The sequence below is a fragment of the Eutrigla gurnardus genome (genome assembly GCF_963514095.1).
Source record: "Eutrigla gurnardus genome assembly, chromosome: 14".
NCBI lineage: Eukaryota > Metazoa > Chordata > Actinopteri > Perciformes > Triglidae > Eutrigla > Eutrigla gurnardus.
The window spans coordinates 3,179,285-3,196,339 of NC_139937.1; the positions used below are offsets into that span (position 1 = coordinate 3,179,285).

General features: G+C 41.8%; 1 protein-coding gene across 2 annotated transcripts; it reads right to left on the reverse strand.

The window, feature by feature from the left end:
- Positions 1–2,702: 2,702 nt before the first annotated feature.
- Positions 2,703–16,251, reverse strand: cers2b (ceramide synthase 2b). Of its 2 annotated transcripts, none has more exons than XM_084026675.1 (11): positions 15,819–16,251; positions 9,004–9,177; positions 8,199–8,316; positions 7,989–8,107; positions 6,026–6,083; positions 5,817–5,867; positions 4,889–4,981; positions 4,290–4,418; positions 3,835–3,941; positions 3,597–3,750; positions 2,703–3,271 (listed from the first exon to the last, which is right to left on the reverse strand). In XM_084026675.1, the coding sequence occupies exons 2-11, from the start codon at positions 9,174–9,176 to the stop codon at positions 3,122–3,124; spliced, it is 1,152 nt and encodes a 383-aa protein (XP_083882801.1). In that variant the 5' UTR covers position 9,177; positions 15,819–16,251; the 3' UTR covers positions 2,703–3,121. The 2 variants fall into 2 exon arrangements, with proteins under 2 accessions (XP_083882801.1, XP_083882802.1); XM_084026676.1 differs by lacking the exon at positions 15,819–16,251 and adding an exon at positions 10,548–10,566.
- Between the last annotated feature and the right edge of the window lie 804 nt (positions 16,252–17,055).

Consider the following 17,055-nt stretch of genomic DNA (forward strand, 5'->3'; position numbering starts at 1 on the left):
TAACAGAGCACAAGCTGTCTGCACTGTTTTCCTTTCTCTTCTTTCTATTGGACATCACGCACGCCGATACTAATGACGCGAAATGTTGGGAAATCCATGTTTAGCTCCGCCCCTCTAGCAGCAGAGGGACCTGTGGGTCTGCGCGGGGCATGCGCAGTGTAACGGGACCTGCAATGTTGGAGGGTGTCTGCAGATGGCGCTAGAAATGAAGGGTCGCTTCAGGCGTTCAGATTTTGGGTACATTCGTGTGCAGCTACTGAGCCCATTTGGCAAGTGCACACCAGATTTTACTGCGCAAGTGTAATACCTCTATGATACGACGCATTACATCTCCTATTTTAACTGTCCTGGAGTTTAGAGAGAGTCCCTATATATTTTAACTTTGCACTATCATGTCATCAATTCCCATTATTTCAAGCTGACATTGTCATTTTATACAATTTGTATGAGTAATGTTGGAGGGCACGTGAAAGATTTTCATTAACAACAACTTCTTATCTGTAATTGTTGTGTAGCCTACACGACAATAACAGACTCAATATAACTGACAAATACCATTTGATGTGTTATTATAAATTAAGCTACCCAGCAGTATATAAAACAGTTATAGACAGCCGTGACCAGCTGAAACATTAAGGTGATGCTTACACATCCATTAGCCTAACATATCTTCTCTGAAATGGGTCATTCTATATAATGACTACTTTTATGTTTTTTAATTTCAGTACATTTTGCTGCTAGTAGGCCAATTTTGTACTTAAACTCAAGTACAATTTTTAGCAGGTGTTTCCTTGTAACAGTCTTTCTGCACTGTTGTATTGGTACTTTGGTAAAAGATAGTAAAGGATCCAAATACTTCTTCCACCATTGCCAACAGATGACACATAAACCATAAATATGACATCTCAACACTTTTGGAGGACATATTGAGTGAAATTATCAATATCTTGATGTAAAAATTGTTTGAGGTAACAGCCCTCAAAATGTCTCCTACGTTCTGTTCCTTGAATGAAGTATAAGTAACCACACCATAAACACACATTGTTACAAGTAAACCATATGCAACAGAAACTGACGCATTCATGAGTAATTTCAGCATTTCACTGTTGCAGCTGATTAATGTGGAGATGCAGTAAATATAAATAAATATAAGTAGAGCACAAGTACCTCAAAATTGTACTAAAGAAGAGTAACTGGATAAATGTACTGAGATTGTATTACATGTAATACATGAGTCGTTTTAATAAAATGTGAGAGGGCTGATTTTATTCTTCTTGGAGTGAATACATTAATGAGATTTCACAAGACGACTGATTTCCTGCATGATGTATTAGCATTATGCCAGATGGCCATATTTAGAAACAAAAAGGACTTAGGCCTGCTGGGATGTTTGCAGACATGATGCACACATTTAAATGAGTGATTTAATTGTGATTCATGTTCTTTGCTTTTATTATTAATAACAATACTTAGGTATCATTAAACAAAAACAAGAAAAAAACAAAATAAGAAAAAATAACACTGTAATTAGGACACAGCTGTTTTTTCTGTATCACCAGGGAAGAGAGGTTGCTGGTTGGTCTGGGTTAGTAAAAAAAGAACATGGTGGTGGAATGAGGGTTTGAAAGGAAGGTCATTTATGAGGAAGAGGAGTGAGTGATGGATGAGACAGTGGAGGGAGGATAAGCTGGATGTGTGACATGAAGTGGAGACAGGAAAGAAAAGGAACATGAAGACTGGAGAGAGAGCTTCCCATACATTACACTTAAGGCACTTGACTTACAAACAACTTTAAAGCATAACAAAACTGCAACATTCACTTCACTGAACTGCTAAAAATGGATTTCGATATCCTTTTGCTTCCTCAACATCAAATAACAATAAAAACCTGTTTCATTCACAGTCATACCTCAAATCATTCACTCCGGTCAACACTTAAAACTCCAGCCTGGGTTACCTCCACCCGGGCTACAAGGCAGTGAATTGAAGAAATCTGGCCCACATTTGTAAAATCTGGAAATGTTCATCCATCCCATTCCACTGGAGCGACCCACCTTCGTAATTATTGTATTGAGAGTCATGGCTTTTCAGCGGGTGGCAGCATCAGTGTGGTTCAAACTCACCTGGATCAAACAGCTTCAGCCAATCCAGAGAGGAAAGAACATTCAGCTTTGTCCAAACTAACAGGAAGCTGAGATTTACATTGCTGTGATTGTGCTAAGCACTTGTTTACGGGTGTTTCTAACAGCTCTAACGAAGGCTTGAGAATGATAAATGTCGCAGGTCGAACATCTCTTTTGGAAGAAGGAATTGTACATTACGAGCTATGCTGGGTTTAGAATAGAAGAGAAATGAAAACAAGAGTTTCCTATGATCTACAGAACTGATGCCACATGTACTCCTTAAACCGTAGAAGGCAAACTCATTTATCAATGGCGCAGGCCGCACTGGAGAGCGGAGACACGCAGTCCTCCCGCCAGCTAGTACAGTATATAAGAGACACTGTATGTTTGTGCAAAGACATTGCAATAGCTGAACACTTACGTAATTGCATAGACAGTTTAAATCAATCAATCAAATCAGGGAATAAAATGCCCTATTGAATCACTTTCACTCTCTCTTGTTCTTCTATGAGAAAACAAAAAAGGTGCAATGAAATAAAGCAACACAAGATCAAAGCAGAAAGCTTTTTTAAAAAATGGCATTTTAACAGCCATCCGCTGGCTCTAAGGCACATAGAACAAGGAAAGCTAAAGTAGAAGCAGCATCACTCCCCCCCCCCGTCCATTTTCTCCCCTGTCTCTTTGAAATCTTGGGACCGACATCACATACTGACAATGATACATGTTCTTTAATGGCAGAGCAAAACAAGCCAAGCCACTAAATATGGTGTAAATCATCGGCTGGATGCCCCTTTAAGTATGAATGATCGTGTGTGAGTGTGTTTTTGTGTTGTGCAAAAGTAAAAGTGTCAAATTTCCTCGGGATGCCTGCTGTTCTTGTTTTTAAGAATCCCCCACAATCCCTTCTTCTTTCTCTCTCTTCTCATCCCTCCCTCCTGCTCCCCTACTGAGGAATATGAGTCCTTCTCACATCCGTTCGTCCCGACACTTGTTTGCTTTCACTCTGTCTTGCTGTGATTGTTGTTGTGGACCGCGTGACCGTTCTGCACCGGTCCATTTGTCTTCATGGCCTGTTCCTCCTCCTCCTGCTCGTCCTCTTCTGATTCATCCGTCTCATCTTTGTCGCTCCTTTCGTCGTCCACTTTTTCCTGAAAAAAAAGAAAAGAAGAAACATGAAACACTTCATTAGTCAATGTTCTAACTGTACTGCAGCTCTGGCCGGTGTCCGTATGAGCTTAAACTACCCGGTTGCATGCTTGAAAATATGTGCGTGCGTGTGCACGTGCATTGCATCTGGTTGTGCACAAGAGATCCATAAAATGACATTGATTTAATATTCCTATGTTTTTATTCTTATGTTGCATGTATTTAGAGTTTTTAATAGCATGTAATCTGTTAAAATTCAATCACTTAAAAAACAGACTAAATTGATGAATAAACAGAATATTGCATTCAATTTCTACGTTCCCTTACATTGTGGGTGAGGAAGCGGATTGCTATGCGTACGATAAGGACAGCCCAGAAGATATGTAGACACTGCAGAGTCATCAAAAGTCCGTTGAAAAAGTAGTAGCCAAAGAAAGGCTCATAGATGGTCACTGGGTAAACCCAGGTACAGTAAATAATCCTGCAACAGAGGTGATAGAAAGACAAGGTCACTTCAATGACACGCAGGTGCATATTACAACAACACACGAAACAATGTGTGTACCAGAAGGGGAAGATGAACAGCCGAGTGATGATGAAGATTGCAGCAAATACGATGAAGATGTAGTTGCAGGCATTTCGCCACCCAGCATAGTTGAACATCTTTGCAGACTGTCAGGGGAGGAAGAGAGAAAAGGTGATTGATAGGAAAGTTGGAGATAAATGGAAAGTGTATTTGTTTGAATAATTCAAATGAAAGTCGGTTTGCCTCTATTCAACTCGAGATGACCAAAATGTGTTGTTGTTTCCTCCACATGGTGGCAGTGTGTTATTAGTCTGTCCGTTAGTCTTAGTTTGTTGCACTCAGGTATGAACAAAACTGCAGCATGTTGCAGCTTTTTTTCTTTGTGTAGGGATAACGGACATCAACGTAAAATACGATGCGATGATAAATATTTATACTGGCCCTGTTCGCTTTTGTGCTACTCAAAACACTGTGAATTTATGAATGAAATTTACCTCGAGGAAGTAATCGGAGGAGTCGTGGACCAGCATGATGAGAGTTCCAGCACGGATGTAGTTAACACACCATGAGAAGCTGATGAGGAGGATGGTCGCCACATGGTGAACGATTTGCTCCTTGAAGTCCTAAAGAGAAGGCAGAAGGAGACACGGGTGTTACGTTGAGAAAAGGGAAATGTTGGGAATATATATCTGTGTGTCTGATTTAAGTGTGTGTGTGTGTGTGTGTGTGTGAATAGGTAAACCCAGCTTATGAGGCATCTAAGTTAAAATAATATGGAACATTTTCCCTCTTTTGCAAGATTTACCCCCACTGCACTCAGCTGAGCAAAGTCCAAACACTCACACACACACACACGTGTAACAACAGTCGAATGTCTAGCCACAGTCCATGCCAGGTGTCAAGCTCATCTGATAGTAAGAACAGACTTTGTCTTCCTGTTGCGTTGAGTAAATCATGAGGTAATAACATATACAAGTGGAACACTACTGTTTTGCATATTGTTACAGTTATTTGTGTGTACATTTTCTTTCCGTCCCAATGAAAGTCGTGTTTTATACCAGCTGAACTGAGGAGTAGAGAAACATTGACTCACTTTGCGTTTGACATCAGAAGCCACGCTGAAGAGCAGAGAGCTGTAGAAACCCAGCTCGATCATGTAGTACCAATACTGAGACGGCAGGAGAGTCTGAGGGAGAACAACCAGAGCTTCACTTCCAACATCCACACGCCAATGTGGGCAAATTATCATCACAATTACTGATTCATTTTATGTTCATTATTGTCCTGTTCAATCGATTCATTGTTTGGTTGAGAGAAAAAAAAAGAGAAAAATTCCTGTTACAAGGTCTTTGAGCTCAGGTTTGTATTGTACGAGAGTCCAAAAGTAAAATATACGTTTGTTACCACCTGTTTTTGACATTTTTTACTAAAAAAAAAATTAGATGATGAATCAATTAACAAAACAAGTTAACTTGTAATTTAAGCTGTATTTAGAACTCTGCAATAGGAGGGTGTCTTGTGATCTGGGTGCCAGGGTTTCATCAAAACGAATGCATGTATGAAAATGACACGGTTATACCAGTTGAAGAATAGAGTGGTGCAAGGATGAGTCTTTAATACCAGAAATGAGTTTGCAGTTTTGCATTTCTGTTCGCCCATTTCAAAATCAATGGTGTTTTTTTTCAAGTAGGTTTTTGGTTGGCTGTCGAAATAACGTGCGTTAATAACACGAACTGAAGAGTCTCGTCAGGCCAACTTGTTCACATGTGTATGCTCGCACTCATGTGACCGCCATTTATCGTCATGAGCTTTTTATTTCTGCCGACTGCAATCATGCTTCAAAAATCATAAAACTGTGTGTTCATTGTTTTTTTAACCAACAACTACATAAAAACAAGTTTGGTAAGCAAGAGTAAACATTCATCCAAGAAGACTTTTTGTGAGTGAACTGAATTCATTGCTTTTCAAGTCTGCACATGCTCTTGCACATGCACTGTAAATAGTCAGTCCTGGAGACCTACCAGTACAGGGAACCCTTGCCACATTTCCTTCAGGTCATACAGCCAGGGTTTCTGGAAGGAGAGATGCGATGGTGAAGAGGTGAGGTTATCACAGTCAAAGAGACAGAATACTGTGACAACTGTCATGTTACAATGGCAGGGCAGGTGACGAAAGAGAGCGTGTGAACATAAAGAGAAGGGGGGGGGGGAGTTAACATGGCGGTACTCACATCAATGAGGGCGGCCAGGCCAGCAATGAAAGCAAGAAGGTAAAAGGTAAATCTCCAACTGCAAGAGAACACACACACACATACAAACACACTTTCTACTCAGTCAATGGGGAAAAGACAATAGACATATTTTCTACCAGCAGACACATAAACACATCACAAACAAACACACACACACACACACACACACACACACACACACACACACACACACACACACACACACACACACACACACACACTCTCCCACAGTCACAGACACACAAGAGTGTGAGTCGGAAAGAAATGCCAGGCTGAATGGACAGCCTGGAAAAATCTGGTGAACTGCACTGAGAATGTCAAATCAGGACACACACGGTCAAACACGTGCCGACACACAATGAGCGCTGTCAGACAGCTTCCTCCCTATGAATCCTGTCACAGAGACGGTGAGGGCTCATTCCCACTACAGCCTCTAGTACCAATGTCAATACGGGATCTCACACAGCAGCGGTGACAAACAGACAGAGAAACACAAGAACGGAGAAGGGAAGACGCCGAGTGTGAGAGGTAAACCCGTGGGGCAAAGTGAGGGTAACAGAGAGCCTGTTGTGTGTGCACAAACAACAGATTGATTCAGAGGTGAAACGTCGTAACACGCACGGCAGAAGATACACATCGCCGGGGAGCGACAAGCAGTCACATGCATGTGTGCACATATCCACATGGGCATCATTCACAGAACATCCATCTGCTTAAATAACACACACATATATAAACCACAGAGACAGAGACATACACACACCAGTCTGATTCATCTTCTTGCAGATTAAAGAGTCACTTCACCAAAATAACAAAAAACAAAGCTTTGATTTGAGTCATACAGGGTTTGAGTTTTTTTCTCTAAGATTTTTGGCTCCACTACAAAGTGAAAGCAAGTTGAATTTCATTGGTTGCACTCATTTTGCTTAAAATTTATTTTTACACAATTCCTCAACGACAGCGTCCCCATTGATGTGGACAACACAGAACACTGTCGACACTTTGTATAGGCTGACAAAAACCATCTCAGCTGAGGGATGCCTGCTTGTTGTGGAAGTGTCCATGTTGGGGCTGTTATAGAGAAATGTATGTACTTGTGACACATGTTAAAGGAATCGGATACATTCATATTTCTCAAAGCCTGTGAGTCATATGAACTCAGAAACATCACTGCAGATACCTTTTAATGTCCAGTATGAACAGGAGACATTATTACAGCAAGCTCATGGCCCTTAATGGGCACCTGATTATTGTTTAAAGATTTGGAAAAATGCAAATGCATCTAGAACACGTTTTACTGGGACTACTTCTTTAATGCCAGTGGAAACTGCTCACAATGAGGTCTATGTCTTTTGTTATTTGGGCAAAGTGACCCTTTAAGTTGTGTGAAAATAGATTTTCAGGGTCTTTCGACATACATGAGCAATGACCATGACAATGAGTCTAATAGTAACGACAGTCACATCACTACAGAGAAGTTATACATTGAACACAACACATAAAGTGGAATAATGCATCAACAGATTGTATATGAAAGTCAACATGCATATCACTGAACATGTGCCTGTTAGTCAGTCAGTCCTACTGATGCTGATGTATGAAGCTATCTGCTGCTATCGAGCCTTGTTTTATCAGGTGATCATTCTGCTGTTTAACTCAATTAATGTTCACACATAAACCAACGGTGGTGATGGACCTCTGTTGCCAAGGCCCGGTGCCAATGTGTATGGTTGTGTTCGTGTGTGGTATGGGAGCAGCAGAGTGGCATTGTAATGTGTGCATGTTAAAAATAGAGGGCTACTTTTGCCCTCAGAAATGCCTTCATATAGCCAGAGGATCGCTGGAGGATTGGCAGCTGTTTCAACCTGCTCCAGAGCTCCATAGACATATGTGCGTATATATATATATGTTTAAAAAAGAGAGAGAGTGTGTGTAAGTTCACCTGGCCTCTCGAAACTTTTTGAGCAAACTTGGTCTGTCCCGGTTCCTTCGCCTCCTGAACCATCGCTGCACTTGTCTTTCTGAATAGTCAGACTGCTTGCAGAGACTTGCTATTGAGGTCTGAGAACAGTACAAAGAGGTCAGACATGAGGGTTTCATTTCACACACACAGCGCTGCTATTGATGGTTGCGGCTGTGTAGGAACATGTACCTGTGTGGGGTTTTTAGTAATGTTACAGTAGTAGGACTCCAGTGTGGGGTTGTGGGAGACTTTGAGCCGCACGGTCTCTTTCACCCCGAGCAGAGAAGCCAGGGGTGTAGCCACCGTCCTGCAACCGCAAAAAGGATGTCGAGGTTAAAAAAAGATGACATTTAAGTTCAGGACAGTACACGGTGCAATCATGGAAACACTTTTAATCTGTCATTTTAATCATTAGAGGTGAGGATGAGGAAAAGTGATTAATACTAAAACTACATTGCACAACAGAGGCCTCAATGCAATGTGTCACGTGATAACCCAAAGAGCAACAAATACAATTTATGTTTATATATATATATGTTTGTTTGTCTTCTCACATTTATTAAGTTCTCAGTTAGCCCACTTTATAAACGACCACTGTGTGATTGGTGGGAGTTCAGAATACTGAGGAAGAGAGCTTCTTGGCATTAGCGATTAAACACAGGTTGATGTTGTAATGATTGTTTACTGGAAACAGCAACATTGTACTTGATTGACGTACAACATGAGTCACTTGAGAGAACGATGGTTTACTTATTATAAAGAAGAAGCATTAAATAATCACTGAGCTGAAATCTATCTTCCCGGAGTAAAATGTAGTTAGAGGTCAGAGGATGAGATAACTGATGGGCAGATGAAAGGAGAAAGAACAGGAAGAGAAGCAATCAAGGGAAAAAGCCAAGAGACTAGACAGATGAAGAGGGGGAAAATGTTTGAATTAATAATAACCAAAGACTTCGACAGATATCCGGCAAGACAGTGTGAAAAATGAACTGACCTTTCAAAGATTTGACGGATAATGAGGAATAGAAGCGCAATGGGCAGCGCCACCCACAGATCTTGGGCTTTAGCGTATACTCGTCCATCGCGGTCCTCCAGGTCAGCCCAGCCCAGACCCTCTGGAAACCACAGCCGCTCCTGCCAGAACCACTCGCTCAGCCCCGACAGCATCCTGCAACACACACAACATCTATGGGCTTATTCGGCTGTAAAGTTCCAAGACCCAAGATATACATGTTCTCGAGGCAGAATCCACACCCTGATAAATATGGTTCCACCTAACAAGCAGTCTAAAGGGACTTGCTTGAGGGGCGTTAAAGGCAGAGGCTACACATGCCTGGCTGTGTAAAGGGGGAGCCAACTGTGATTGGTAAAGTTTGCTACCATGTAATAAAGAGAAATAGATGATGACACCAAAGTTTCCCTCTCAGTGGAAGCTTGCCTGTAGGTTTTTCCTAATGCATATAACAGGACACAAGCAGCACGCTGGGAGCTCGGCTCAGGAGGCCCACGCCAGGGAAGAGAAATCAGACCAACAACTGGGCTTCGTGCTTTCAACACCAGAGCTTTCCTGATCAGTTGACGGCAGCTGCCAGAGTTATTTTTTAATTCAGTACAGAGATTCTGCTGCTCAGTTCAGGGAGTGGCAGAGAAAGAGAGTAAAAGGGGCGGCGATGAGGGAGAACCAACGGCTGAGAGATGTGAGTCATGATTTATCCATATGTGCATAGCGATGGAGGCGCCCCCACATGCTCCATCTCTGGAGTCCCCTTGTAGATATACAGTATCTCCCCTTCCACCCACTGCAGCTGTAAATGCCAGAGCCTGTAACCGCTTCACTTCCACTCCCATCCCCACCCTGTTGCTCCCTGCCAGTAATCAAGAAGGATTCCCTCTTTGGCCCGGAGAGCCATGTGTAATGGTCTCCCCCTCTCCCTTGACTGTCTTTAAAATATGCAGCTGAAATTAGCCTTGGATGTAAAGGTCTAGTATGGTTTGGCGTAAGAGAAGCAGTGTGATTTAATAACTTTGACGAGGACTTTTAAACTAAGTACCAGTGTGCTTCATGCATAAAGATTCACACAAATTATTAACTTTACTTTGAGCGATAAAGACAAAATCCTTTGTCCTTTTAACTAAAGTTAAGGGCTGCAACATTGCACTTCATAATCATATAATCTACTGATTATTTCCTTGATTAAGTGTCAAAAGATAGCAAAGTTGCCCATAAAAATGTCCTGGGTGCAAAGTATTCAGTTTACTATCACAGAAGATGTAAACACCTACGTTTTCACCTAATAATGTTGAGCTTTACAGAAGCTGCAAAATGTTAAAGGTATCTTAACACTGCAGACACATAAGAACTTAGCTTAAATGCACAAGTTTAAAATTGGCAACGTTTTCATTGAAATCTGACCAAAGAATAAGTCAGATCAGATTCAGAAATCTGATCAGATATTGCATGCCACCTTTTGGTTTTCGGACACATTTTGGATAGTACCAAAAAAGTATTGAAGCCCCATTTTTTGTCAATGTTCTTACCTTTGTTTGTCCCAGATACGTTATTTAATACAACCTATTCAAACCTGCTCCTGGAGTTTTACACTGATACGCTACCCTTTATTAAGTTAATGCTACACATTTCTTCTCGGACACTGTCCATAAGACAGCACCATGCTCAAATTTCTTGGTTATTTTCCACATCATCTCATGTTAGTCATGGCCCGTTTCCTGTTGCAACAGCACGGCTGGCCTCTCTCTCTCTCTCTCTCTCTCCCCCCTTCGTACAGGCGGTGGTGGGTTGGGAAGGATGACATATTTTTCCCAGTTATTTTGCCAACTCTTCCACTTTAGTAGCACTGGAGTGTTCTGACAGAATGTACGAGCTCTGCTGAACAGCATTATTGTGTGTGTGTGTTTGTGTGTGCACGCGCACATCTGGCTCCATAAGAGGCAGCGTAATCTAACAAACAACAGATAGCTAAATGAGCTGCGAAGCCAAGTACAAATGGTTCAAAGGACAAAAGTGCTGAGGAGTGCAGACAATTAGACTGGGTTGAATTTACTGTGTATGAATTAAATGACCTCCCTTAAAAACAACCAACCATAAAATGTTAATAATTGTAATCATGCTCAACACACAAGCATGCAGACATCCAAAAACAAACAATCAAGAAGGTAATACAAGGACAAGTCCTGTACATTTCGCACCGCTGCCGTGTGGAGGCGATTTAGGATTTGAGAGGATATTTTTAGGGTTTCCAGTGAATTCAACATGTTAAAGCTCTTTCCCCCTCAGTTTTCCTTACAACACATTCCATTGGCCCACAGGATCATATGACCAGACTCTGACCATTTCAAAGGTCCAATAAAAATAAAGGATGCCTCTGGCAGGGGAGGGAGAACGGAAGTTGTCTCACTGTCTCATCTCTCTTGCTCACTATGAATCTACATTACGAGGATGTGGTGATTGTAAACACTGATCCAGCTCCAGGCTGGCAGAGCACAGCTCCAGATGTTAAACATGTGTTTCCTCTCGGCTCCACCTGAAACCCCGGTTCACAAACTCATAATGCAGATTCTCGAAGAATGGATGAAATAAAAGGAGAAAGACCCTAAACAGAGCAGACGGGAACCAGGTACGGAGTCCAGAAAGGTTTCCATCATGTAAACACACTGCCACTACGAGAGAGCGCTCCAGCTTTCACGCTCCACAGAGGGGTCCAATCCAGAACTTTGTTTATCTGAATGAGGGGCGAATGAGTCGGCAAGAGGAACATAAGTCATGAGACATTAGCAATGACTCACTCTTAACAAGCCATCTATGTGTGCATAACTACCCATTTACTGATATCCATCCATTCTTAAGCTGCTCACTGACAGCTGACTAATGCAAACCACAACTTTTAAAACTGACTAGGAGACAGGCAGCGTGGGCAGCGTACACATGAGCAGCTCATACTAGGTTTTAAATACTCTAGGGACAGAATGTCGAGTTCTGACTGAAATATGTCTGTAGCCCCAGATAACATCTGTCAGGTGCTGAGAGTTGGCATTAAAAGCTTGTTCAGAATCTTGTTTACTTATTTATTTTATTAGATATTTCCTAAATATAATTATTGGTTTGCGTCTTATTGAGGTAAAGTTCTTGAATGTTATTTTTAAGGGAAGTTAAACACCAAGTTTAGCCTATTTTGGTAAGTAGTATTTTTTTTGTTGGGCTAAAAACATTTTATTGTCCCAAACAGTGAGGTAATGAAAAAAAGTACAATTTGGTATCAGTGCCAAAACTATGGTATATTAACACCAGTATAGTAAGATTTGAAATGATACCCAGCTTTACATCAAACATGTTGGGCTGATAGTGGTTTCATCTGTAGTAATTATCCGTCGTCCATTGCTGATTAGTGCAGGATTTTACTGCAATAGCCACAATAAAACAGGCTGTAAACCGGTGATAGCACATTTCACTGATAACTCAAGATTCTTTTGTAATTTGACTCAAATATTGTTGTAGAAATAATGTAATGGGTCACCTTTACTAACAGAGCTAATCACCTTTAAAGCATTTAATTTAAATAATATTTAGTGTTGCCTTGCAGCTAAAAGGATTAATCAATTAAACAATTGACAAATATTCAGCAACTATTTTGACATTTAACGTATTTTTTCAATGTTTTAAAGCAAATATTCCCTTTTTCCACCTTCTCAAATGTGAATATATAAGGGAACTTTTGTTTGTTGGATTTCTTAATGCACATTTTTAAGTTCTCCCTGACATTTTAAGGACTAAATGTGAAAATGCTTTTATCAATTACTAATGACAGTAATTGTTAGTTGCAGCATGTCTTCAAGTATTTAACGTTAAAGGGATAGTTTGGAATTTTAGACATAAGACCTATTTTCCAACTCAGCCGGTGTGTTCGAGATGTCTGGAGACGTTTTCAAGAAATGTAATTCAGTTCTTCTAGTTGCCGAGTTCGCTTGTGCTATGGCTAGCGCAAGTCAATCGTTCTAGTTAGCATGGCATTAAAAACACTCATACCGACTCCACAGTGCACCCGAGGCAAATCAATTATAACACTAGACTGTCGATGTACATATCCATGTTGATAGAATAATATTTTTTTTTTAAAACTAACCTTGCATCGCATGAATCATCCATTTTTTGAGGGACTAGTTTCTCAGCAGCAGCGGAATTTTACTTTGCTCCGTCGGACTCAAAACTCTAAGACGCGCTGCTCGGAATCCAGCCGGTAAATACACACAACCTCTGCTCCGTCCGGTTCTCCGGACGGAGCAGAGGTTCGGGTTCGCGGTGCGTAATCGTGGGTTTTCAGGGCCGTGGGCTGCCCGGTGTTTGAGTGAGCTCCGAGGGCTTTTCAGACAGCCTTGGGGGCTTAAGGGCCGACAAATCGGCGGTGTTCAGGTGTGTATTTACCGGCTGGATTCCGAGCAGCGTGTCTTAGAGTTTTGAGTCCGACGGAGCAAAGTAAAATTCCGCTGCTGCTGAGAAACTAGTCCCTCAAAAAATTGATGATTCATGCGATGCAAGGTTAGTTTTGTTTCAAATATTATTCTATCAACACACATATTATGTACATCGACAGTCTAGTGTTTTAATTGATTTGCCTCGGGTGCACTGCGGAGTCAGTATGAGTGTTTTTAATGCCATGCTAACTAGAACGATTGACTTGCGCTAGCCATAGCACAAGCGAACTCGGCCACTAAGAAGAACTGAATGAAATTTCTTGAAAACGTCTCCAGACGTCTCGAACACACCGGCTGAGTTGGAAAATAGGTCTTATGTCCAAAATTCCGAACTATCCCTTTAAAAAAGTTCAGCCCTGATGAGAGTAAAATGTTTGATGGAAAACACTGGATATATCATGTAATTGACTGGTATAGCTGAGGCTATGATCAACACATTAATATCAAACTGTAGATTATAGGAAGGTATTTGTATTAAAGTATGTCAACCTTCTATGCAGACAGCCTTCATTTTGCAGATGACAGTAATAACGATGACATCCTGTCAGTTCAGGAGGCTGGCATGCTCTCTGTATTTGGTTCATCAGCAGTAACCCAAGTCATGCCTTGGAGATTTTGAAGGTTCTGAGAGTGAGTCGGATACATCCTTCACATTTTAGACATTCCTCTGGATCTTGGTCTGAAAACAGTCCAGTAAAATTTGTAAAACTTAAAAAAAAAAAAAAGATACAGTGGTTATAAGAACACAGAGATGGCAGGAAATGATACCGTAATTGTGGTGATCCATTTCATCACTGTTACTCAATCTTCCATATTACAGATCACAAGTCGTTTTCAATACATTTGACACTGATCATGAATTATTCATGGAGAGATTCAATCAGTCGGCAGACTGATTTGTGAATAGGTCTGTCCAGGGGGGTGTGAGGGTAATATTGTCATGTTGATTCTCTGAGATCCTGACGGGATTCAGGCCCATTAGCCCTTTGTGTGAGTACAGTTACCTTGTTTAGAAGGCCCCTGGGTATGTGTGAGGCTATTCTTTCTGTTGGCTCGGGACTCCAAATGGTCAAGTTTCCTGTTAACCGAATTATTGATTGGTCTGTGAACGGAGTCGAAGAAGTCGAAGTTGTAATCATTGACAGGTGACTGTTAAACCAAACACTAAAGCATATCAAAGGGGTTTTTAACCTCCTCACTAGACCGTCAGGGTTTTGTGGGGCTAACATAATATTTGACCTGGATTCTGATCTTTTGTCAATAAGAGGGTTTCTCTAATCGGACATTGGTAACAGATAGTAAGTAGTAGTCTGGGGAACAATCACTTTCATTGTTGTGTCTGTGACATTTTGACCATAACATAAAAATGTGCAATTTGCATCCTGTAACAGACAGCAGCAAATACTCACATCAGAACAGTAGTAACAATCAAATGATCAATTGCTTAATGGATAACTGCAGTGGTCAATCAATGATTTAAAATATTTATGAACACATTTTGTCTGAATCGACTTGATTAACTGACCATATGCTTCAGCACTACTGTGAGGCGTTCATGGACTTCTTCAACCAATGATTAACATGATGTTTGACCTGGATGCAAAGCTCATTCACACGTATTTGGCTATTGTCATGTCTCCGATTTGCATTCATTTAAGTATGAATGACAAACTCCTGGTGGCATAAGCAAATCCAATCTGGATGAAGACAATACAGGGGCCGAGTTTAAAGCGACATGGATGCTTGGCCTCGTGTTATTTTAAAAGCTCGGGTTTTTCTCTCACTGTGTTCACACTAGCATACATGTGGCTATCACACCTTAGTGGGAAAGCTAAGTGAAGACCACAATGGTGGCAGCAGGAGGAGGGAGGGGGGTCCCAAAATAAAACGCTGTAATTAAAAGATAGATATAATAAGTGCTATCATCCAAACATGTATCTGTAGTGGTGTCCTCGGCTCGTAGCTGTGCAGCGTTAGTTACGGTGATAATGTGACATGATCCGCTGCTAGTTAGCAAACTTTAGAAACCGACCCAGCACGGGCCGGGCGCCAGGCTGCCCCGGGTCTTCACGGTATACAACGGAAGGTAAACGGTTATTACTCTGCTTCCAAATACAAACACCAACACGCAGACATTGGTGTGTTTTGTCGTGACCCCCGTAAAGCGCGTTTCTTCTATTTAATCCCCCAACGAATGCGTAATGACGTATTTGAGCGAAGCGAGGATGGGGACGGAGCGTGAGCCCACCGTTAACCGTCTCTCACGCGCACACACACGAATAACGTCTACGCTCTGTGACATGGAAGTGAAGCGGTACTTACTTTGGCGTTTTCCCCCGTAGTTGCAGCTTGGAAGACGCCTCGCAGTTGGAAAATACTTCTTTATGTATCCTCACAAAGTCGCCCCGGGTCACCGCCTAGCTAGTTCGCTAAATAACACACCTAACGGTCCTGTTGAGTAAGGAGTCCGCTGCTAGAGCTCGGAAGGGCGCAGTGTCCAAGTTTACTACCCGCGCTGGTTTTTACATCTTTCCATGGCGTACAAAGTTAGTTTCCCCCTTAAAAGAACAGCGCGGATGGGGGTACACACAGAAAAGCCTCCACTGATGGGAGAATGTCTGATGTGCTGCAACGTGACCTGCAATTTGTCTCCCAACAATGTTTTCCTTCCGTCGTGTCCCAGCTCTCTTTTTTTGCCCCCAACTCGTACGTGTTCGCGGGAGTCGCCGGGGTCTGTGTGGGTGTCTGGCCGGGAGAGGCGGAGGACGGGCCGGCACGAGAGCGGAGAGAAAGAAGCAGACGGAGGGGGAGGAGGAGTGAGGGGATAACGGCGAGGGAGGGACGCAGATGACGTCCGAGCACACGAGAGCGTTTGGCTGATACATACATCCATGTCTCACACACCCACACGCACACACACGCGAGCACACACACATCCGCATTTTGTTTCTGCTTGGACAAGTTTGTACCCCTCTCTTTGGTATAATTGAGAACTGGATTAATGTGTAGTATAGTCCCTGTAGTATGATTAGAGAGGTTCATTTTCTCTAATTATATATTTTCATAGCTGATAAAAAAAATACTTTTTCTCAGGTCTGGCCTTGTTGCCCCGGTTTTATGGTAGCTGACCTTTAACCTCCCTTTTTTCTTTAGGTATTACCTACATTTGTGATGATGACATGACCTCAGATTATCTCCTGGCTGGAGAACAGCGTTGGTGAGTAAATAAACAGGTCATTCAGTGGCATGAATCAAACCTTAAAAAAACAAGCAAGGTTTGAACTTTTTGAATAAACAAACAAAAGCAATGCCAAATGATCGCCTTACAGGGAAGTGGGTTCATTGCAGTTGCCCTTCTTTCAGTTGCAGCAGTAATCCTTATGACCCACCATGAACGCAAAAAAAAAGATGCATGTTTGGCGTTACCTGCTGATTGTACAGCATGACTTTGGTCTGACTTAAATCTCCCCCGGAAACGATCCTAAAGATAGTGGCCAAAAGTCAGTGACGGCTCAAGAATTAAGAACATATTAACCAACAGTTGTCTGTTATGAACAGT

What these genes read in the sequence shown, in the direction of transcription:
- cers2b (XM_084026675.1), bottom strand. Translation starts at nt 9,176, where the DNA reads ATGCTGTCGGGGCTGAGCGAGTGGTTCTGGCAGGAGCGGCTGTGGTTT. An exon ending in TTACTAAAAACCCCACACAG is followed by an intron (nt 8,108 to 8,198) that starts GTACATGTTCCT and finishes TACTGTTCTCAG; the next exon opens with ACCTCAATAGCAAGTCTCTG. An exon ending in TCCGCTTCCTCACCCACAAT is followed by an intron (nt 3,272 to 3,596) that starts GTAAGGGAACGT and finishes CTTTTTTTTCAG; the next exon opens with GAAAAAGTGGACGACGAAAG.